At 43.4% G+C, this 23,841-nt stretch overlaps 2 protein-coding genes across 3 annotated transcripts in view; one reads left to right on the forward strand and one right to left on the reverse strand.

Annotated features, from left to right (window-relative positions):
* The window catches only part of LOC106048526 (GON-4-like protein), a 30,514-nt gene extending 21,046 nt beyond the window's left edge, over nucleotides 1-9,468 (reverse strand). Inside the window, exons 1-10 of the mRNA XM_013200469.3 lie at nucleotides 8,945-9,468; nucleotides 6,804-6,965; nucleotides 5,862-6,058; nucleotides 4,712-4,786; nucleotides 4,324-4,374; nucleotides 3,514-3,564; nucleotides 2,638-2,733; nucleotides 2,330-2,434; nucleotides 1,292-1,462; nucleotides 321-513 (exon numbers count right to left, since the gene is read on the reverse strand). Of these exons, the coding sequence (XP_013055923.3) occupies nucleotides 321-513; nucleotides 1,292-1,462; nucleotides 2,330-2,434; nucleotides 2,638-2,733; nucleotides 3,514-3,564; nucleotides 4,324-4,374; nucleotides 4,712-4,786; nucleotides 5,862-6,058; nucleotides 6,804-6,965; nucleotides 8,945-9,311 (1,468 nt within the window). The 5' untranslated portion in view covers nucleotides 9,312-9,468. The remainder of the gene's footprint in view (nucleotides 1-320; nucleotides 514-1,291; nucleotides 1,463-2,329; nucleotides 2,435-2,637; nucleotides 2,734-3,513; nucleotides 3,565-4,323; nucleotides 4,375-4,711; nucleotides 4,787-5,861; nucleotides 6,059-6,803; nucleotides 6,966-8,944) is intronic.
* Nucleotides 9,469-9,890: 422 nt separating this feature from the next.
* Nucleotides 9,891-23,711, forward strand: SYT11 (synaptotagmin 11). 2 transcript variants are annotated; one of them, XM_066985905.1, is made up of 4 exons: nucleotides 9,891-10,091; nucleotides 14,627-15,450; nucleotides 18,769-18,892; nucleotides 20,703-23,711. In XM_066985905.1, exons 1-4 carry the CDS (start codon nucleotides 10,058-10,060, stop codon nucleotides 21,011-21,013), a joined length of 1,293 nt encoding a protein of 430 aa, XP_066842006.1. In that variant the 5' UTR covers nucleotides 9,891-10,057; the 3' UTR covers nucleotides 21,014-23,711. The 2 variants fall into 2 exon arrangements, with proteins under 2 accessions (XP_066842006.1, XP_066842007.1); XM_066985906.1 differs by having other exon boundaries at nucleotides 18,769-18,889.
* The last annotated feature ends 130 nt before the right edge of the window (nucleotides 23,712-23,841 follow it).

Raw genomic sequence — 23,841 nt, forward strand, 5'->3', positions numbered from 1 at the left:
AGGCATACCTATGCTGCCAGCTTCATGACACAGCATGATGCATTAAAGGCTGAACAACAACTTTCATTTATGGTTGCCAGTTACTGCATGTGCTGGCTAGTTAATATTTAAAGTGAGGGTTTTTAACTTCAGGTGTCTCAGAAGTGTCCATGCAGAAGATGAGGAAAACTGACTGTGTGCAAAACACATGTGTATTGTTAAACAAGATAATGGATGCAGCCAAGAAAATCACGAGCAACGGGAAGAGAAAGTAGCCAAGAACAGGAGGAAAAACCTCCAGGATCCCTCTGTTCCAATGAGCAACGATGTGTTGTACGTACCTTCATTCTCCACATCATCATTCATGAGCCCTCCAAGCCACCTTTTCCATTCTTCATCATCTGCAGTATTGGGATCATACATATCAGGCGTGATATCTGGGGCTCGGAGCTCAGCCTCCAGTTGACCAAGAGGAACATCCTTCAGCGGTCTCTTCGATCGGGTTCTGAAGGCAATGAGGCTGTCTTCCAGAGACTGAAACATGAAGGAAAAGCACAATGGAATTAAGAGTTTCTCTGCTTTCCTCACAGCTTCTTTGGCAGTAGGATTTTCATCAGAGCAAGAAGAATCCACTATCAAAAATATTAGATTCTTGCCACAAAGAATTGTTTATTTTGGTATTCCAAAAAAGCCAACCATTCATTATTCTTGCTATTAAATTATTATTCTTTATGAATATATTATTGTTCACTTATTTTGTGCTAAACTTTTATCCCCCCCTTGCAATATTTGCCCCCTTCATGTACATTTTACTCTGTTGCCCCGTTTCCACTATCTGTAATTAACCTGAAGCTACAGTACAGGACTCTTTCTTTACAACTCCTCACCCTTGTGCAGTAGAACGGATCAGTAATATTTTTCTCATTATCAATATGAAATAGTGGTTGCCTTTGCAACCGAGCTTCTTTGCGCGTTCATAGTGTACCTGCCTGCAAAATACAACCAAAGTGACCGTTTCCTTTTAAAAGGGGAGGTATTTTCCTTACCTGTGTAAATGCCACAATTACAGTTAACAGTAAAAACAATGTAACTGAGAAGCCTACAAGCATAAACAGAAAGCGTAGTTATGATAGAAGAAATTAAAAGTACGTGTCACTGATAGCCCTGTACTAACAGCTACCTCTATTCTCACACAGAGCTTGCATGCTACCCACTAAAGAGATTCATCTTATTTAAATTTACTAAAGGAGCACAGAATGAAATTTTAACTCAAACTGAAAAAATACCACTGTAGCATCCCAAAACACAGTACCTGGTAGGAATCCATGCATACTGGGCTTGAAGCCAGCTCTTCATCCACTGCATGCAGCTTCTCCATGAATGTGCTGTCTTTGCTTTGCTTTGGTTTAGGAGGTGGTGGAGGTCCCATGGGAACTACTTCAGCACTAATATGTCTAACAACAGGTGTAGTAACCTTCTCCACCTAATTAGAAAGGCCTTTGTGTTATAAAGCTGTATTTACAGCAGATTTCCAAGGACAGAATAAGCCTTTTTTTTTTTTTTTTTCAGTTTGACCACAGGCTAGCAAAATAGAAATGAGAGAAATGCTTCACAGAAGGAAACGGATGATTCGTATTACGTTCACTTTGATTTTCAGAAAGTACAAATTCACTATTTAACGAACTTTCAGGAAAGGAGACATTTGGAAATGGTCATATGCTGGAAAGTTTCAGCATTCAGATTTATCATCTCTAGTTATGCCAGTATTTGTGGCACACACCCAACCCTCCCCGAAACAGTCCCACAGTGAGTAAACTTGGAAATATCAGTACATTATTCTTCTTTCTCTGATTCCAATGCCAATGGTCAGTTCTCACAGTTGCTTTCTGATTCTTGTCTGGTGATACTCACTCCCTGTCAGCTCCTATCACACCGCATATTCTTTCCACTGATCTGATAGTGCATACAATCACTACAAATACTTTTATGCTTTTATTAATATCACCATGTCCTCCTGAGCCAAGCACAGAAAGCATTTCTCCCTCAAAAATAATCAGAAAAATAAACATTATCTGAAAAAGAAGCAGATTGTTTCCATTGGTAGTGCCTTTTTTTTTTTTTTTTTTTTTTTTTACGGATTTGCATTTATTTTTGACTAAGCTTTTTCTGCAAAGGATGAACTTAACTGCTTATGCAGGAACCATTGCAGTGGTACCCCAAATCTACATAGCACCTGTAATGCCGCTACAACTTAAACCAACAGTATATATTTTTGCTTTCTTATTAATAATTTAGGAATAATGACTGAAGATTGCTTTCTTTAGAAACAAAAACTCTCTTGCAAGCTCACCTCACAGAGCGTCCCTCCCTCTTCATCAGATGATCGCCTTGTCCTAGATCGTTTTGCTCCCCGAGGAGAAGAAGCAGTGCTCTCTACATCACTTTCCAGTAAACTCTATAGTGTAAGAGATACAGAACTCAATCAATCATGCTTCAATCAAGACAAGACACTTCTTTACCCAAATAATACAGCATTGAAGGAAGATTACTAGAAACTCTGGGGTGATTTACAATCATTCGTGTGTTAAAACAGAGCATTCTGTGGCCTTAAACGTGCAAGCTCCATGCTGAACAGATCTTTGTACAAGTTACATTTACCTCTTCTGCAGTCTCATCTTCATCCTCATCATCAGGCTGGTATTCCTCATCAGATGAATCGTCTTCCTCAAGTGGAATGTCCACAAACTGAGGAGGCTGCAACAGAGCAGAAGAAAGGTGACAACTTTTTACTGGCAAGATAAAGCATTGCACTCTAATGGTACACTATCTGATCAAATATATGCAACAGCTGAGGAAATACAATGAAGCTCACAAAGGAAGGAGACTACAGAAAGAGGCTGAAGAAACCAAATATATTACTAAAGTAAGATTGGTAAAGCAAACTAAGTGGTATGAAAAGGTATGAGAACAAATGATTTATCATTTATACAATGGAAACATTACATAAGCAGACACTTTCTCAAGGACATGTTTCTTTTACTTGAATGGCCATTCATTCCTGCTCTGCTGCTGAATCCCCTCTACACCTATATTATAAGTCTTTTGGAGCAGGCAGGTCTCAGGCCAAAAACTGAGATCCAAGCCACATTTCCTGGCAGTCCTAAAATACGTATAACAATCTCAAGGAGGAGCAACTCACAGCATGAGACCTGGGCAGCAGCATTCGCTATCAGGCATTTCATCCAGGTAGAGGCTGCTGCAGTACCAAAATGGGGAGCTGGATCAAGTAGAAGAAAAGACCCCTTCCTCTGGCATGTCATCATTCTTTCGTGTTCTGCGGTTCCACTGCAGGCAGCTCTTTTGGGTTCTCTGCACACTTCTACTTTAGCTGCCTTGTCCTTCCCTGCATAACCCATTCGCAATGCTGGTCACTGATACTCCCAACATGCCAGAGGCAAGTCTGTTCCAGCCCACCATTAAGATTTACTGCTAAGCAGGGTGTCTCTAGCACTGACTCCAATTTCTTTCACTTACCTTTACCTCATTTGCCTTCTTAATTGGAGAAATATTCCATGTTGGAATCACCTAAAGATAGCAAAAACATTTTAACTCTCTGAAAAGCATGCTTTTGTATGGCTTAGATAACCAATTTTATCAAATAAGTATCATAGAATCATAGAATATCCTGAGTTGGAAGGGACCCATAAGGATCATCAAGTCCAACTCCTGGCACCGCACAGGTCTGCCCAAAAGTTTAGACCATGTGACTAAGCGCACAGTCCAATCTCTCCTTAAATTCAGACAGGCTTGGTGCAGTGACCACTTCACTAGGGAGCCTGTTCCAGTGTGCAACCACCCTTTCGGTGAAGAACCTCTTCCTGATGTCTAGCCTAAACTTCCCCTACCTCAGCTTAACACCGTTCCCACGGGTCCTGTCACTGGTGATAACAGAGAACAGGTCACCTGCCTCTCCACGCCCCCTCGCGAGGAAGTTGTAGACTGCGATGAGTACTTGAGCTTGACATCTTATTCTCCAAAGTAGCTGCTTAACAGACTTTGAACAAATGTTTTCTAAACCACCCATGTGATCTCTACAGACAGTAACTTTAGTATAATGGACACTGTCAATTCACTGCATCTTCTAACTCTGTCCTGGTTCTATTCTGCTCATCTAAAATGATTTTTTTTTTTTTACATTGTTGTATCAAAAAATATATGCACAGAACTCACCTTATCATTTTAAGAGTATAAAAAGCATGCATGACACTTTTAATAGAAATCCCAGCAATCAAAGCCATTAGGGTAGGGGAAGGGTGCGATAATGAAAGCAGATGAGCTACTTACCACTCCTTTCTCCACAACTTCCTTCAGTTTGGAACGAGTCATTTTGGGTTCCTGAGAGTTTGAAACAGAAAACCACAACCTGCTCAGCTATTTTTCTTAACTGCAGCCTTTTCCCCAGCAACTGTTTACTAGAAGCTTTTTCTCATTTTTGAGCTCATTACCTTTAAGACATCATCAGTGACATGAAAAAATAACCCCTGATAATTCTGTTTCATGATTTACACTCAGACACGACTCACTTCATGCAGGTGCCAAGTCTGGTTGCGAAGTGTAAATTATACTACCTATTCTCCTCCTACCACATCATAACACAGACCAAGAAGGTAGACTGGTAAAGGAATCATCATTTGAATAGACAAAAACTGTGGAAAAAAAGTTTTTTACTTACAAACAAAGGTATATCTTCTGTCTCACTGATGGCTGCTTTCATCATGGCAACCACATGCTCATTTGTGATCACCTCCTGCAGGAAACACACAAATAAAAAAGTCTCCTTTACATTCTGTTTGTTAAAAAGAAGCAGACTTAACGATGAAATAAAACAGTTGGAACCATGATGGAGAAATAGTGAATGTTCAATAGATGTTGCAATTATGCTGTGAAAAAGACTATTCAGTGATCTGACAAGAAAATATAAAGTGAGCACAGCAGTGATAAAAACATTTGCACTGCATTCTCTGTGAACGCTCCAAGGAGGAAACTGACAGAAGGAGAAAAGAAAATGGTGTAAATAAAAGTCCACACCAGCTTCCCTTCCCTCCTGTCACACAGCCAATTTACAATTTTACGATGTGCTGGTCCCATCCACATAAGACACACAGCTGCAACAGAAAACTTAAATCCTTAAGGTCCCATGAGCTTGCAAAACAGTAAGGGTCTAACTCTAGGGAAAGTATCTAATGATCTGCTCTTTGAAACATCGTGCTGTATCATTTCAGAGAACACTGGAGATATTTGAAAAGAAAAAAAAAATATATGTGAAGGCCTAGGAGACCTAGTATCAGTGACTACATTTTCGGAATGCCACCACGAGGTTCCAGGGAAGGTAGGCACCTGTGAGATGTTTACAGCCCTTCAATGGTGCCACATAACAAAGAAAGACACTAACTTATGGCACTTGCACAAAACCAGCCGATGAATCTGCCTGAAAGAAGGGTCATGTCAGCCTCCAGTTTGTTTTCCACACGGATTGCATAACATGAAAATATTTGACATCACCTGGACTAGAACAGTACTAGATGGAGAAAAGAAATGCACAATTTTTTATCCTGGGGAAAACAAATAGCATTTCTCTCCAGACACTGCTCATGGGACAAACTGAAAGATACGCAACTGACATATACATAAACCTGGAACCAAAAGCATGAATTTTAGTTCAATCACTTTAGTGAATTTAGTTCACTCCTACTACTGCTATTAGGGTACAGTAAAACAGACCCACCTGTCAATAAGTTGAAGTCAGGGACCGATACCCACCCATAAAGCCAGGTAACTTGTATGTACATAACTTGTACATTTGCTGTATTAAGTGCACTCACATGTAGGATGTTTCGCACATTGACAACCGTCAGGTTATGCTGCTTAGCACCATCTTCTAAGGTGCGATCAAGGGTATCATCCAGTTTGATGTCACAAGACAGAGAGCCCTCCTCTTCTTGACCTTTCCCTTCCCTTTTCCGTTTGTTTGCTTTCCTCCTCCTCTTTCTTCTCTCAATATCTTCTCCATCTTGCTCCTCTGAAAATTAACAATGAAAATTAAAATCTAAAAACTCAGATAATTCACATCCAGCACATTCAAACAGTATGAGTTTTTAATTTAAAAAAAATAAAATTATGTAGATTCTGAAGTGACTACAGCTTGCCAACAGCCAATAATGAAATCTTCCAAACAGAAACGGCCATAAGAGCTAGAAGCAGTGTTTTTGAACAAAGGATTCAAGTTCTGTAGGACCTGAGCAAGTCATACTAGTCAAGCAAACAAAGGTTACATATCTGACACCTCTATTGGACTGATTTTGAAGAATAGTCTCAGCACCCCTTCTACGCTTTTCCAGAAGGAGCTGTTTTACGTATGCGGTCAAGATTAAAACAGCAGCAAAACTACATGCCCAATGCAGCAAGACTTAAAATGTTTCCCTAGCAGTGCTGTTTTGCTGACTCAAGGAAAGGAATCAGAACTTCCTCTGACGGAAAACAGACTTTTTAGTAACTGTAAAACGCAGAGATCAACTCCAGCAAGTTTCACTTGAATACCAGTGGTTTTGTGAATTCAGAACACATAATGAAAGTGAAATTTCAGAACACATGATAAAAGCTTCAAAACACACTGCACTTGAACAGCCCCTAACATGGCACACACACATCCCATGTTCCTTGTCTACCATACCAGGTCACTGGTCTGCTCCTTGCACAAAGCTAACCCAATGGAACAAACAGCCCCAAACTCTCATTTTCTTCATCAGTCTGCTGGAGACACTCACCAGTTCTGGTGTTCTTCAATGGCTTCATCATGGTAGGACTTCTAACAGCCAGCTGCAAAGAACTTCTCGCTGGAGACTCCTGCGCTGCAGATTGGTTGTCAGTCAGATATGGATCTCTCTGCAAATTTACTTCCACCTCTGTATACAGTTTAGGAGTTTTCCCTGTAAACAGTATACACCAGGTTGTAGTCCGATACGCCATACGGACACAGATGAGCAAAGTTGAAAGGCTGCTACATTACAAAAATTCATCCTGATCCATTTAAATCTGTTAAACCAACTGCACAAGTCACGCTCCCTCACCCAGGTTGTGAAAGAGATCCAGGTACACTGAACACTTCAACAGCAGCAGTCCCATGTTACTATCCTCCAGAAACAAATCTGGGTGAAGCAATCCTTACCTCCAGCTATTTCAGCCTCGCTACCAGCATTATCAGTTTTGCACAGCTGTGCTCAAAACCATCCCTGTCAAATGATCTAACCACCAAAAAATAGTGATTTCTTTAAAGTGTGGTTGCATTCCGTGTTGAATAAACAGCTAGGGGCAAACACTCTTTCACCCAGTCAGAACAGCCTAGTGGACTACAACCTTAGCATGCACTTTCATTGTTACCCTGGGCTAATTTCAGACTGTACTGCTGCTGAGAAGTCCAACAGATGTCCCTTCCCACTCCCATTCTGCACATTTCTGGAAGTTCGGCAGGCCTGGATAGCAACTGTAAACTGACCACTATGCCACCACAAACCCAGCTTTCAGTCAAATCAGTGAGCTAAATCACAGCAGCACAACAAGCAGAGACAACGCTTCTCACAAGCGAATAAGGAAGCACTGTCCTTTTTTGCTGCAGCCTGTAGTTTGATGCATTTACAATGAATATAAAAAGTAACTGAAACCTGAGGTTTCTTGAAAACGTTCAACCAGTATGAAAACAATTTGTCTTCTAACAAAACCAGCTCTCCCACCCCACAGCATTTCCTGTTTTGTGCCCGCACAGGTATTTGTGTAGTCACGCACTAAATCGGATCAGGTGGTTGAACCAGACGAAGAGGAAAATACACCACCTCCCCCCCCCCCTTTTTTTTTTCTTTTGCTAAATCTATTTTCCAATCTCATCGAACTCAGAGACAAAGATGTATGCCAGGAAAAGAAAAAGATGAATACAACACGCAGTTTGGGAAGACAGGACCACCACTTATGTCAGCAGACAAAGAAGATCTGAGCTACAAAGTGAGTGTCATTTTGATCACGAACACCTCACCTCTTACACAAGTTCACACATCAGAGATTCACCGAGTAAACCTCTGAGCAAGCAAGGTTTAACAGGGCCTTTTTACTTCCAGAACACCTCTTTCCACAGCAAACTTGTAACTTTGTTAACACAGGTCCTGCTTCAATGGTTCTCCTAAGGGGTCACAATAGAGTCCCACACAAGTGCCACTCTAGACTACATCTTCTGAGAATGAAAACAAGGGTGGATAAAAAAATGAAAAACGGGACTTTTCGAAGAAGCAGCTTGTAGTTTTACCAGTCTTTACACCTCACTAGCAAATCACTTCTTCTGAAAAACTAAATGCCAAACAATTGTTTCAGATCAAAGCTTGAATTTACAAAGACTTGTGTAAAGACCAGCTGAAAGTCAAATACCTTACGCAATAGAATATTATTTTTATGAAAGTTATCATTAGGACTGATCACTACACACGGTCCACAGAAGATTAAACACAAAGATTAGACCAGGAAAATGCGTGTAAAGACTGTACAATTGGGTACTTGAGAAATCTGAAAGAAGCTACTTCAAAAGTGTTTGGCAGTGCTGCTTAAGTTCTCCATTTGTTTCCTAAGATTTTGAGGGAGGGCAAAAAAAAAAAAAAAGAAACATTTTAAGTTGGAATGCCTTCTAACCTGTACCACTTCAGAACCAATTAAAAAAAGAAAAAAAAGGAAGGGAGAACAAAACCAAACAGCAGAGGTCACGAACCCCTCCCCTGGCTCACCTCACCCTCACGGCGACGCCGCCGATGAGGTTCCCTCAGCGCCCCCTCTCCCGGGGCAGCTCTTCGCAGCCCCCCGGCAGCACAAGCCCCTTGCCTCGAGTGTTTACACCTGACCGAACCGGCGGGGTCCCAACGCACACATTTACCTTCTCTGCCCCCTTCCAGGTTTTTAATGTCTTCGGCGAGCTCAGCGGCAGAGCACGGATCCTTCGCGCCCGGGCGGCCGTCGGCGCTTTCCTGACCGGAACCCGGGGCCGCCTTCGCGGGGAGCCTCTTTCCACTCTTGAGGAAAGCCTCCCCGGGTCCCCTCCACGAGCCCGGGCCCGGGGGCAGCCCGGCGGCCCGGCCCGCCGCCGGTTTCACGGGGGAGCTGCCGTCGACAGCGCCCGCCACCGAGACGCCTCCGGGCTGCTCCCCGTCCTCCCCGGCGCCGCCCCGCTCCCGCGGGCTCTGCAGCCCCGCGACCGCCGCTCTCCTCTTCTTGCAGGGCAACATTTTCAGCGAGAGCGACATCTCGGCGCCCACCTAGAAGACAGGAAAGCGGCTGGCCGCGGGGCCGCCGGCCGGACCCCGCCGTCCCGTCCCGTCCCGTCCCGTCCCGCTCCGCTCAGGAAGCGGAAGCGCCCGGCGGGGCCGCGCGCAGGCGCCGCGCCGCCATGTTGGGGCGCTGAGGGAGCGGCCGCCATGTTGGCGGAGCGCGGGTCGCCAGCCCCGCCGTGACGACCGCGGGGGACTGCAGGCGTCGGGGGGGGGGGGGGAAGTGGGGGTGATGAGGAGCGCCGCCATCTTTACGGGGCGGCTGCGTGGTGACAGAGCCTCGCTCCCCGCCTGAGCCTCGCCCCCGCCTCGCGGGGCTGCGCCTTGTGGGGAGAACGGAGCCGCAGCTCCCGAGCGCTGCAGCACGCTCGGAAGCGGCCCCTTCTGTCCCGGGAGCGGAAACGCCGCCTTCCGCAGACCCCGCACCGCTGCCCCCGGGGCCTCGCCTCTGCCCGCGCCCCGTCCCCGCCGCCACCGCCCGCCCGGCTCGGCGCCCGGAGCGCCGCCACTTGCCGAGTCACCGCCGGGCGGCTCCGGGGCGGGGCGAGGCGGTGCGGGGAAGGGGGGGGGGGGGGAGGCGGGGCCGGGCGGGGCGTGCGCTGCATCGGGACCAGTCGGCAGCTCCTGCATCCCGGGCGAGGAGCATCCTCCGGGCGGGGGCCGGTACCGCGGCGCCTCCGCACCGGGTTCCGCATTTCGGTTGCTCCGGCTTATCCCGGACCATGGCGGAGATCACCACCGTCCACCCCAGCTTCGGTGAGTGGGGCCGGGCCGCGCGGAGGGCCCCGGTCCACCGATTCCACCCCCGCCCCCCCCCCCCCCCACTCCGCCAGTGCTGAGCCAGGCCCTGCCTGGTGCCACCGCCACCCCCCCCCCCCCCCGCCTCACAGCGACGGCCCCGGCAGCAGCCAACACCCACCGGCAGCCGGGGCTCGCCCCCGCCGCCGAGAGGATGCCAACGGAGCTGGAAGAGCCCGGGTGGGAGGAGCGGGAGCCCCGCGGCTCGGCCCGGCCGCCGGTACCGCGATGCCGGGGCCCGGCCGCGCCCCAGCCTTTGTCTGCGCTTCCCCGCGGGCCGCCGGGGGCCGCGGGAGCGGCTGCGGGCCCGTCAAGGCGGTGCCCGCGGGGGGGGGGGGGGGGGGGGGGTGGGAGTGGCGGGGACGGCGCGGGGGGGTCCCCGAGGCGGGGGCGGCGGCAGCCTCCGGCCGAGCGAGGCCCCCTGGGGCTGTGGGGAGCGGCGGCGGCGACGAGGAAGGGGGTCGGGCAGCCCTGCTAAATCATCGCAGGCGAGACGGCCCCGAAGTGCCCCTGCACGGCCGCGGTCGGGCCCCGGCGTGCCTACGGGAGGTGTTCTCGTCGGCCGGGCCGCCGGCAGCACCGTCTTCCTGAGCGCCGGCAGACCTCTAAGGGGCCTATGCTGTCCCCACAGGGCCTGGTAATAGGGCAGTTGGGGTGCACGTCAGGTTGGTTTCTCCAGCCTTGCAAATTCAAATTGCTGCCTCTTTCTGTCCTCCAGCGACTGACTGACCTTCCCTTCCAACTGTAAGGCCCACGAATTAAAGCACGGTCACCGCATTTCCTTTAAATTCTGAAACGCTTTATAATAATAATCCATACTATACCATTTATCTAATATACGCATTTACCTTTTGTGTCTTTCCTGGAACCTGAGAGCCTCGTACTGTCATAATTCAACTGCTGGCCACCAGTGGCCATTAGGGTATGATCAGCAAACACCAGTATTAACAAGAAGTTTTCAATGATTTTTCATTAATTGAAAACATCATTCCATATCCCAAAAAGTTAGTTTGTAATTCAGTTAAATATTAGCATCGCATCAGAACAAAGCTCTCTTTTACAAATTTTGAATAAAAAAAGTTCTTTTTGAGAGGAGACAAAATAGGCTGCTGTGTTATTTAAAATGGACATTCAAAACACTATTCTGTGCAGAAACTTGCAAAAGCTTCACTAAAGTATTTTTTAGGTAGCTTTGTATCTGTGCAGCTTAAAACTGTAAGGAATTATGGAAACAGAATTCATGAATGTATGGAAAGATTACGTAAAGTAGGAGTCTTCAGCCAGGAAAAGAGAGGTGCCACAAGAAGCACAGAGCAAGTAGGGAATGATCATTTCTTACTCTTTCTTTCAATACAATAACAGGCATCAAACAAAGTGAGGTGAGGTGGACTCAAAATTAAAGCAGTTGATTTTTCAGGCCACATAATTAAGCTGAGGAACTCTTTGCCACAAGGCATTATAGGAGCCAAATTCAGGAGTTCAGACATTTTGATGGAAGACAAATCGCAAAGACTCAGCTGACACTTCCTAGTGTGACTGCTGGTTGCTTCTTCTAAGATTGTGTATCAGGAAATAAAAGGTACAAGAGCTGATTCTTTGAGGACACACTAGAAACAAAACCCACAAAAAAATGAGATCAGGACAAGAAAGGAGTTTCAGCACTTGTCTTTTTTTGCTTGTGCACTGAAGCTTTTCATATCTGCATATGGCTGAATTGTACTGTATTCAAATTGGCTGTTAAAGACCACTTGCCTCATTTCAAGGAACATTAAATAACAAAATAAAGATATGCGTATTACTGTTTTGTTAATGTTGTCAATACCTCTTGCTTTAGTTATTCCAGTCCCATGACTGTGCTTGGCAGTAGGTCCTAAGACAGATTTATCTGTGGAGTTGGTCACCATGTGAAAGATATCCAGCTTCAGTAAGGGAAGACTTCTATCTAATCAAAAGTGATTCTCCTAATTCTGCAAAAAGGAGGCGTATTGTTACTTGAAAATCACAGTTTTCCCTCAGTTTATCAGATAATCAGGTTATAGTCTGCCAGTCTTGTCCTCTGGACTAGTAACCTGAATGAAAAATAATATAGAAAGAACAGAGAAGATAAAAAATTCAGGTGCTCTTTGCAGTTTCAAGTATGAGTTTGGAAGATTATTTTCTGTTGCTTATGGTACAGAATGAAATTAAGAAAATCAGACGAGTTTATCTTTTGTACCGGCTGTTGCATTTAGCTATTGTCATGGCAGTGATTTTTTTGTTTTCTATTCTACTGTGGAAACAATTTGGAAAACTTGTAAAGAAAAAGACAGGGCTAGTTGGTTTTGTTTTCCTCAAAAAAAATTTGCTTCAATAATTATTAAAGCAATAACACAATAATAATGATAGCAATACCTTGATTACCAAAGTAGTACAGTAATATAAAAACATTGCTTTTAGTGACAAGTAACTTTTTGAACTTCAGATGTTTAGACTATACAGAAAGGTATACACCTCAGAATCAGCGGCTTGTTTATTTTTTAGATTAATTTAATTTCTAACTCCTACTTACTCCTTCTCAGTTTTAAGGGGGTCAAGGAAAGTCTTGCAGAAGGCATCTGTCCAGCAGAAAATAGGAATGTTGCAAGAATTAAAAACAAATTTGAATACTGTGTGTAGGGAAGGAAGGGAGTTGCTTCAGAGAGGGAGCAGTTCTATGGCAACTGCAGTAAAGATGTTTGCAAAATGCCTTCAGCGCTGTGCAATACTGGAGGAGGAGTGTCTGGGCTCAGAGGCACCCTTCCTTCTCTCCCAGCTTATACTACCCACAGCTAGCGTGCGAGCGCCTCAGTGCAATCATCTGCCTGCGTTGGTCTTCTTTTGATTAGCCGTGGAATAATCTGCTGCCACGAAAGGAGGGATTGTCTCTGCAGTAATCGGGCCAGAAATCGTTCAGTATTGATAGCACGATGTCACCGGTAGGAGCGCTGATGAAGATAAGGTGCTGTGGTTGCTTGGTGGGTTTTGCCATTGCTGTGTGCGCTAGGCTCTTAATTTAACGTCTGTCCATTGGAAGAGAGAAATCAGGTTGCTGAGGCCCATTTGAGCATCTCCAGTGCACAGTCTCCACAGGCTGTCAGCCCCTCTGCAGTGTTTGGCCCTCCTTACTCTGAATTCCCTCCCTCTAATTTCTCCCTGGATTTCCCAGTGTTACGGTCTGTGTATGGTGCTCTTCATCCCTTTGCTGTGGGGGGGTCTGAGAAGAGCCTAGCTCTGTCTTCCCACTAAGAAAGTGAAGACAGCAAAAAGATCTCTTCCTTTCCCTTCTCTTTTATGACTGAGCACACCCAGCTCTTTCAATCCATCCTCATCTTCCGTCTGCTCACCGTTCTCCATCCTCCATCTGCTCCAACTCTTTAATTATCTTGGTGGCCCTTGACTGAATTTGTTGAATACGTCAATATAATGTACTGGAGAAATCAAAACTCCTGGTTTCATTCTGTGTTTGATAATACATCCCCAAAGTCAAGTGCTATAAATAGAAAGTAACTAGCATGGTTGCTAGAAATTAATACAGCGCCTTTTTATTCTGGCCTGTCATTGCTGAAGAATCCAACTGATATACTCTAGAAAATATCAAATAATCCTGAAATACAAATGCCGGATATTCTGTCCGTTGGTTTTGAACATTAGATTTTTCACATTAAAAGGAGTCTTGGTAACAGTGGGGTGGAAAGACTTCTGTCAGCAGCTGCCAGCTCATCAAAATCTGAAAGAACGTAAATAGCAATACTGGGGTGAAAAAGCAGAGAAATGTTGAATGCAACACAGCGGAACAGCTAGAGAGCAACCTCAACTTTTGGGCGAGACCAATGCGACCACTTCATTCGTGTACCACCCACTTTCCTAGAGGAGGCTGTGGGAATGGTCAGAATGACAAGTGGGGGAAAACGATCCACCAGTGTGATAGAAATCATCATCATGTTAGAGGGACATACACACACTGTCCCTTTCTCTTATATAGCTCGGCTCAGGGTCATATTCACCCCCACCAGAAAAAAAAATAATTGTAATCTATCCAAGGTTTAAATTGTTCATAATGGATAACAACAGATCCAGTGTTTTGTCTGTAGTTATCGTTCCCTTCCTGTTGTTAAAATAGAACTGTGCAGTGTTTTTAAACAGGGCACTAAACAAAAAAGAGAGCCTCCTGCAAATCAAGGAATTCTGTTCGTGTGGAGCTATGTTACTGCTGGCAAAACGGGAGATTGGTTTTAGCAAGATCAGGAGATCAGCTGAGAGTAAAACATAAGTCAGGCATGCAGTAGGAGTGCAAAATGTCTCCCACACAGGAACACAGAAGTTACGGGAAGTCACTTTTTACTCTGGGGAAGCTTTGATACAAAGGTTATTGAGTAGCATCCGATAGATTTTCTATCCAGATGCGCCAGCTCCTGTAGGGCTATGGCAAGCACAAAGGTACGAGCTGTCTCCTCACTGCCTTGTCTTCCCTACAGATGTCTCTCCAGTTGTGGCAGGCCTCATTGGTGCTACTGTCCTTGTGGTTTCTGTCTCAGTAACAGTTTTTGTGTGGACATGCTGTCACCAGCAAGCAGAAAAAAAGCACAAAACCCCACCGTATAAGTTCATTCACATGTTGAAAGGCATCAGTATCTATCCGGAGACCTTGAGTAACAAGAAGAAAATTAACCGAATCCGGAGAGACAAGAACGGCACTCCTAAGGAGACTGGAAGGGGAAACCTTTTGGTGGATGCTGCTGAATCTGGTTTAATAGGGTCTGATAAAGCTTCAGATGGGCCAAATGCAGCTCCCCACATTGATCAGCTTCCAATAAAAGTAGATTATGGAGATGAACTAAGTCCAGATCAAAGCCTCACTCCGGGAGGAAGTAAAACCTCCTCCCCGTCTTCTCCAGGGGATGATGTCATGTTGGGAGAACTGACTTTCTCAGTGGACTACAACTTTCCCAAAAAAGCACTGGTAGTTACCATTCAGGAGGCTCATGGGCTGCCAGTTATGGATGAACACACTCAGAGCTCCGACCCATACATCAAGATGACAATTCTTCCAGACAAAAGGCATCGAGTGAAGACTCGTGTCCTTCGCAAGACGCTGGACCCAGTCTTTGATGAAACCTTCACCTTCTACGGGATCCCCTACAGCCAGCTCCAGGATTTGGTGCTTCACTTCCTGGTGTTGAGCTTTGATCGCTTTTCTCGAGATGATGTGGTTGGAGAAGTCATGGTGCCCCTTGCGGGAGTGGATCCCAGCACTGGGAAGGTTCAGCTGACCAGGGAGATTCTCAAAAGGAACATACAAGTAAGTGACTTCATGTGGTGTGACTTGAGACTGCTTGCATTATATTTGATCCCAGTTCTTTTGATTCGGGAGCCTGTGTGATCTAGTGAGCAGGAATTCTTAGGCATGAAACCCATTTTTCCACAGATGCATGTTATTTTAATAATACATGGCTGTGCTCTTTTAGTTCAGCAGCTCTTTGCTGTGTGGTTATGGAGGTTTGATAACGCAGAGACATTACAGAGTCATGCAAATGAGGAATGTTATAATCAATGAAGCTAAGAAAAAAGTACAGTCCCCATCTGCAAATAGAGGAGCTAATGTGAGAAAGGGGCATTCATTGGTGGCCCGCCTTCTTTCACAGACTGTGTTTGTGGGGGACAGCTAGAGATACGGGTGCTAAGTTTTATTGCAGGTTCTCAGTAACTATATCCTGCTCTGCAAAGACAAATCTCACTTAAAGAGGAATTCATCTGACCATTTTAGACACCTACATTTGTAATTGTCTGCATCCAAATTTGTTACTGTAGGCTGTAAGTCAGTAGAAGAACATCAGCATAGTCATCAGACTCTGACGTATGATTCTTGCTGGCCTGGAGTAGACATCTAAAACAGCTCAGATAAATCCCACCCTAAACGACCCTCTTTTTTTCGCCACGTGAGGATGAAGTGTGTCTAAGATGGTTTTGTCAAATGTAGACATCTAAAATCCAGGTGAAATGAATCCTATTCTTAGTGTCCCGTGCTGTAAACTAGAAAGATAAACAATCCGTATAAAAATTACGGCTTACATTAATGAAGATGTCTTCCATCCTCAGGAAATAGAATCTCCGCAGCAGAGGTGCTGCAGCCCCTGAGCAACCTCGCAGCCTCCTCTGGCCCCGCTCCAACAGCCCCACGTCTGCCTTGTGCTGGGGACCCAGAGCCGGACGCGGCCCTTCAGTGGGGGTCTTCATGAGAGCGGGGCAGAGGGGGACGCCCCCCTCCCTCGCCCTGCTGCTTCACCACATTTGGTGCTGCCCAGGGTGCAGTCGGCTTTCTGGGTTGCGAGGGCGTGCTGCCGGTTTGCAGCCCCTTTTACATCCAACAGCACCCCAGGTCCTCCTCTGCTGCAGGGGCATGGTACTTAAGCGTTTTTTGTGTGGTTTGTTTTTTTGCTTAGTTTATTATTGCTGCCTGTCCTCCAGGTTCAATAGCAAATGTCATTTGGGGTCGCTTATTGCCAAAGCATGCCGAAAATTGTTGCTGAGCTCTATAAAACACATCATGCCTTAGAGCGACAGTATTTTACTTGAAGTTTTCTTCTACTTTATGCAGCATTAAACTTTTTTTTTTTTTTGTAAAGTTATTTAAAGGAGACTTTGTCAGCAACCCAAAATGAACCAAAAGAATCACAATAAAAATGGAGTTCTGGTGTTTGCTTTTCTAAAATTCTTGGGATGCTTTACATTCTGATAAAACAAGTAACTGGTTTAGGTTCTTTTATTGTATTCTTTTCAATGCATTGACTATATCTGCTAGAATTTCTAGAAGTAATAGATTAAAAATAGAGGAAAAGATCATGCTAAATAAAAACGGATTTACTCAAGGATGCAAATTATTTAATGTTTCTTAGTAATTAAAGATAGATTTACCTTGGTGTCAGGTGTGCATTCTTGAAAATCTGCATAGTTTCAGAGTGTCAAAACAGCTTTTACTGAACATAATTTTCAGTGTTACAGGAAGTTTCAAAATCTGGAATATAGCATTGCTTTTAAAACCCAGGAAATTATTACACTTACCCAAGCCAGCAAAGATGCACATCGAAATGAACATTCCCAGTAATTTCGGACAGACCATTTAATGCAAATTACATGGAAGTGACTTCATTAAATTAGTTTAGAACGAAAGAACCCCAAAATGCTGACAACATACACCACCAAGGCTACACACGTTGTTTTCCCTCCCTCAAAAGATGAAAAAAATGTTATCGTAAAACTTTTACTATCCCATTTTCCTTTTTCATGCAGATAACAAGCCTTTTGAGAAGCAACAGACCAAACAACTGCACTAGATAACCAGTGTCCCTGTGGCCAATACTTGCGTGCTAGACCAGGGTCATTTTCTATATTATTAAGTAGCTGGCAACAGTATGAGAAGGTTATTAAATATTGCTCCCTTCCTAAAAGGGAGGGAAAAAGGTACTCCCTTTGTCCATTGTATTCTGGTAGCCAAAGTTCTTAGTATTTCCTCCTGGGCCAGGAAATAACATATTAGCAATATACTGTATGTAGTTATGTGTACTCACATCCCATAATTTTGCATACGCAGCAATGGCTGCCGTTCCTTACTTTCGAAAAATTTATCTTCAAATTAAACACATGGGAACTACTGAAAGAAAACAATGCCACCCCAGTTAGAACGAACGTTTTCTTTAAGTTTACACGCACGGTTTTCTCCAAATAATCGCAGCAAGAGCATTTGAAAAACATTGTCCTCCTAGGCGATCACCAGAGCACAGCTCACATTTATTGTAGTGATTTTCCTGGTGGAAGTCAGGAGAGTTCTTCCATTTGTACTGTACTGCAGGGCTAAAAGTACGAGGCAGTGATGGGGGCAGTGCAAGATGCTAAGTCAGAGCTTTGAGCATAAACTGTACGAGTTGTTGCAGTGGCTCTGCCATCAGTACTGTTACTGACACCACGCAATCCCATACCCATACTGCTTTCCTCAATTGCAAGTAAACGTAATCTAAATAAACTTAATCTAAATCAGTGTCATCTCAATGAAAGTTAATGAATACCATCTGGAAAACAAAACTAATAATCTTAATAATGTTACTCTTTGAAAGGTTGTACAGAAAGTTTAATGGAATAGTTTTTTTTTTTTCTTTTATCTTCACCCTTTACCTTTGCAGACTGGATTGATGCTGAATCTTTCAAAGTATGCCTACAGAACTTCAGCTACTCTCCAATCTAAGCTACACCAAAAGTCAATGAACTTTAAGCTGCGAAAACCCACAGCTGTTTCCAGAAGCAGACCTCAGATTGTAGCCAGAGCTGCTCTTTTCTCTAAGTATGCCCACCAGGTTTACCCTAAGGGAAACAGAATTCAAGGGGAAAAGCTGTAGCGATGTTTACTTTGCTCAGCAGGCACAGGGTGCAGAGCACAGGATGATTTACCTTATGCAACTTCATCTCCTTCTAGAGTTCATGTGGGTAAGGCTAAAAATGTACGTAAATAGACTGCACCTAATTTTCCAAATTCTTAGGCATTTAGCGTAGGGAAAGGAGAATTCTGGTGAGCTCCAACATTTGCCCGTATTTATAAGACCATCTTGTTGCCGTTTCTTTTTCACAGAAATGCATTAGCAGAGGAGAGCTGCAAGTCTCACTGTCTTATCAACCTGTGGCGCAGCGAATGACTGTTGTGGTGCTGAAAGCCAGACATTTGCCAAAGATGGATATCACTGGCCTCTCAGGTAGAAGCTATTTTCTCCAGCTCTAAATGTGTTTGCACTCTGTTTCACAGAGTCACACAAGAACACGCAGAGTGCAATTCTTAGGTTGACCGATGTATTGGACACCCTTACACAGTTTGGGGGTGCTGTAGCAAAATGTCACATTGTCGTTTGTAACGTGAAAGAAGTATAGCAAAATACAAACTGGGTCGGGGGAGAAGGGAAAGAGAGTAGCTGCTCATTGTTGGATGGGAATTGTATTGCAGAAGAAAAACGCTGTGCCTTCTGATAAGTAACAACCCTTGAGAGAAGAACCTCACTAGAAGTGAATTTTTTCTAGTCACTGGAAAAGTCACTAGATGTTCAGTTCACTTTCAGATCTTTTTACCTGTCTTGTCTGAACATCTTTTGATTGACTGCTTTTTCTCCAACTCTTTCTAAGGGTGGTGGATCACTAAGTGACAGAACAGATCAACAGAGGGTTATACAAACAAGACCAAATCTTTCCTAATGTGTTACTAACAGTTGCATCTTTCTGGCACCATCTAGTTTCATGCAGGTAGCATTTTCCGAATCCAGTCAAATCTCTGCGCCTCCATGCTGCCGTCAGTCATCATCTCCCTTAGAATCATTATGTCCACTGGGAACTGCACGTCCCTCAAATCCTGCCCCTGGCATAGGAGGGTAGAAGAGAGTGAGGAAAGAAAAGAGTAGGAGATAGCTTTGGAATGATCTGTGACATTAGAAACATTTCTGTTTGGTTGGTTGTTGGGAAATTCTGCTGTGTGAAGAGAAGAGCAGCTGTTGTGGCTTTCCTATTCTGCAGTCACAGCTTCTCAGATTCTTGAATCCCCCTAGCAAAGGTTTCTTTCAGAATTACGGGAAAATGACTGGAATCAACTTGAGATGTAGTGATTACCTGACTGATACCAAATGTAGTCCTGTTTCTGCAGCTCTTTGAGGTGGACAGAAAAAAGAATGGAGACTCGCCTTAATTCTCTATTATAGGTCTTAACTTTTTCTCAAAAAAAAAAGCTTCCCATGTATGATCTCCAATTACAGGATACATTTTTTAGTAACTGTTCTCATACCTGCTGAATCTCGCAAGGCTATCACCATTTCCTTATGTGATCTTTTTATATTTTTATATCTATTTATTCTGAGTGAGCTCATTGTTTCAGTTTTAAGAAGTGAAAATTAATTTTGTCAGCTGGGCAGGTGGCTTCCAGCTTCAAAACTTGCGCTACATGTGAAAAAGGACTGGATGCCAGGTGTCTTAATTTTAATCCTAAACAAACATCTGCATAAAGAGCAAGCTGACTGATAAAATAACGATGATGGTAGAAAAATGACGGCATTATTTTCAACTTTTCTCAGTTTTAATACCTTCCACTACAACTGTTTTCCATCTACAAAATCTTAAAACCATTTTGATACTTTTTGGGACTATTTCCTGAACTTGGGTAAAAATATTTTTTGTTATAGCTGACATTGCAAAGTGAACATTTTGACCACTTGGGCACTGACCTCACCAAAAAGCTACCTGTTTGGTAATTCTAGGCTTACTTACCACAATTTACATGCAATTTGCTTCCCCCAGTTTCCCATACGGTGCTGAAACTTGTAAAGAACGTCAAGTGGTAACTTCAAGCTGGTTGCCCTGCAATGAAAAAATGTGTGAACAATACCCCCTTACTGTGGGAGGTGAAGTGAGTAGCCTAGACTTGCACAACTAACTTGTAGCTGGCTCAAGTTCAGCAAGCTAAACCATATCCATTACCTCGAAGAGCATTACTGGACTGTGTTATTAGTTTGTTTCTCTCTTCTCTGGCAGATCCCTACGTTAAGGTGAACGTTTATTACGGAAGAAAGCGTATAGCAAAAAAGAAGACTCACGTGAAGAAGTGCACTTTGAATCCTGTCTTCAATGAATCCTTCATTTATGACATCCCTGTCGATCTCCTTCCTGACATCAGCATTGAATTTCTAGTTATTGATTTTGACCGTACCACAAAAAACGAAGTGGTGGGACGGCTGATTTTGGGAGCGCACAGCATCACTGCAGCTGGTGTGGAACACTGGCGAGAGGTGTGTGAGAATCCTAGAAAGCCAGTGGCCAAATGGCACAGCCTGAGCGAATACTAGCAGAGGTTGCGGCAGCAACAGCTGACTCATAGAACAGACTTAAACTTTGTTTTAGCTGTAGAACTAAACTTTCGTGAGCAGCAGCAGCTGATCGGTTCTCTAGTGATGTGATTTTGCAGGGCACTAAAATTCTAAAGAGCATTAAATTAAAAAAAAAATACCACAAATATATATAACAGTGTAATCACGCTATTGCATGCCTAATACAAACTGAAATTAGTATAACTACCAATATCAAGTTGCAGATTTTAATACAATTATCTGTCACTATGGAAGTTGTGTTTGTGCCGAACTGTCTTTGCTGGTATTCACCAAAACTGGCCTGTCTTTTTTAGGCTTCTCCCAAAGGTTCTGAATTCTGCTGTTTAACCTCTAGTTTCTTGTTAGTTTGCCTGCCCATTGATTCTTGCAGTTCTCTTCTTTACTGGTTTGGGAGTACCAACTGCATTTCCATATAAAGGTGGTTTTGAATTCTGCACTAATGCAAAAGGAAAATACAGGGGAAAATGGCACTTTCCTTCAGAGAAAAAAATAATTAATTTATCAGGTATTAAAGGATTTACGTTGTGATATACTTGCTATGGAGCTGTAAGGCTACATCAAAGGTTTGCATCTAAAATTCAGACACCAACAAACTGGTCACTTCGCATTTGCCACACGGAAATTAGCACAGACATGATCTTACAGACTATCGGAATTGGAGGAATTCCACTATATTACATTTTATTTTACCCTGTCTGTGCATGAAGGGCCTGAGAAAAACAAAAACTGACATCACTGATTCTTAAGGAAACTCTTGCTGAGTATTTTAAACATGAAATCTGGAATTCTACGTGACTGGTAAGTTCTGTTGTAATGGCGTAACACTGAGATCGGAAAATAGCTTGCGGAAAAGAGCTTTGAAGTGAAAACTTCACCAAGCTTCTCTTAAATTCATACCTGAGTGAATTTGCATTACATATGACAGCTCTCAAAAAAGGGTAACATAGGGCAAAGTCTGTCACTACAGAACAAACTCTTCAAGAAGTTAATTTTTAGGATTTCAAAGCAGCTTGAGTTAGCTCTTAAACTGTGAATATGACTTAGAATGCGCTTACTATCACCTCCTCTGAAATGTAAAAAAATGTTACTTGATAAATACAACCTGCAGCACTTTAGGCTATTAACCCTGAATAGTCAGTAGTTTTGAACAGAAGTTCATAAAATTCCAGAGATATGAGTGAAGTTTGGAAAGAGCTGCATTAGATCTCACTGTAAACACACTAGCCTGACATTTTTTTAAAATATCAGAGTAATAACTTGGCAAATGACGTGATTTGGCTTCTTACTACATTCAAGCCAGGAAAGGATAATAATTGGCAGCAAATAATGAATTGTAAACATTGCTGGTAAGCTGAGTGTAAATATTCATAACAAGCTGTAGAAATTCAAATTATTTCTGAAGTCTCCAATGGAAATATAAAGCAGAATGGAGCTTGCGAAGAGGCATGTAGAAGACTGCAAATTTTCAGTATTCATTTAGTTGCTTCCAGGCAGCCAGTCTGTTCTGTGCCCTGTGGAATGTAAATAATGTACTATAATTAAAAAAAAAAAAAAGATCATTTAACTCATTTACAGGACTTGACTACTTAATTTTAGAGCCCTGTTGGAAAAATGATCCTTTCCACCTTCTTACATATGAAAGTAGAATAATGGAGCAAGTCTTAGTTTTCTTTCCAACCACAGTGTAAAGCAACTGCTGCTGGGATGGCTCTTCATGCGAACAGTCAGCACTTTGTTAGTTGCCAATACTTTGCATTTCTTCCTTAGAAATTATTTTTGGAAGACTGAATTTTCTCACTCATAACGAGTTACTCATTGAAACTTCCTTCTAGACAGAGTGTCTTTTTAGCAACAGAAGTTGCATTGAAGCTGAAGCTCTCTATTTGTCAGTCTTGCATGGCAGATGGAAGCGTGAACTTTTGTTAGTGATTATTTGATCTTGATCATGAGGATTTCTGCCTGAGGTTATAGTAGATTTTATCTTTGTCTTAAATGCTTTCTAGCTCATGCTCTATTGGTGGCTTACAGCCACAAACCACAATTCTCCTTTGGAAACTGGTGTAGATCTATTCCACTCCTCGTTTTTGCACTAAGCAATTGTGTTGCTGAAGTTTAGAAACTTTTCCTCGGAACTGTGCTTTCCAATGCCGCTCCAAACACCTGAATAGAACACACTAACAAAAAAAAACGTTCCCTTTTTTCCTTCAGTGTGAAAAGCATGCTTAAGCCTAGATGATCTCTATAAGATTCTTTTAGCTGAAAACGAAAGATGAACTTCTTTGTCAAGGAAACATGCTCAGGGTAAATAGACTTAGGCTATCGGGCAGGTAGAAGTAGCTCCAACACTTCTGGAATAATAGGAAACTGAAGATGTGCAGATATATATTTTTTAAAACGTAAAATAGACAGTAAGTGACAGTGGACTCACTGTAAAATCTCCCAGATGTGGTTATTCTTTACCTTGTGTCTTCTATTGTAAAATTAACTTGGACAGTTACAACTTTGTGTGAAAAAAAAAGAAAAAAAGGCAAAAAACCTAACTCAACATGTGTGAAACTGCATAATGCTATAAGCTACTTGACATTATGTAATGCTATCTTGTATGTTGAATTTGTTAACGCACATTGAGCGTACAAATAAAAATTAAATCACTTTAGCTGCTGACTGTGCCCTGTTTGATTGTAGGCAACACATGCGTAACTGTACTGAACACGAAGAAGATTTCTAAAAGCATGCGTTTCTGCTGTGTCAGTTCACAGGAAAAGCATACATAAAATCTTTCTCAA

This window comes from Anser cygnoides, chromosome 33 (assembly GCF_040182565.1).
Source record: "Anser cygnoides isolate HZ-2024a breed goose chromosome 33, Taihu_goose_T2T_genome, whole genome shotgun sequence".
NCBI lineage: Eukaryota > Metazoa > Chordata > Aves > Anseriformes > Anatidae > Anser > Anser cygnoides.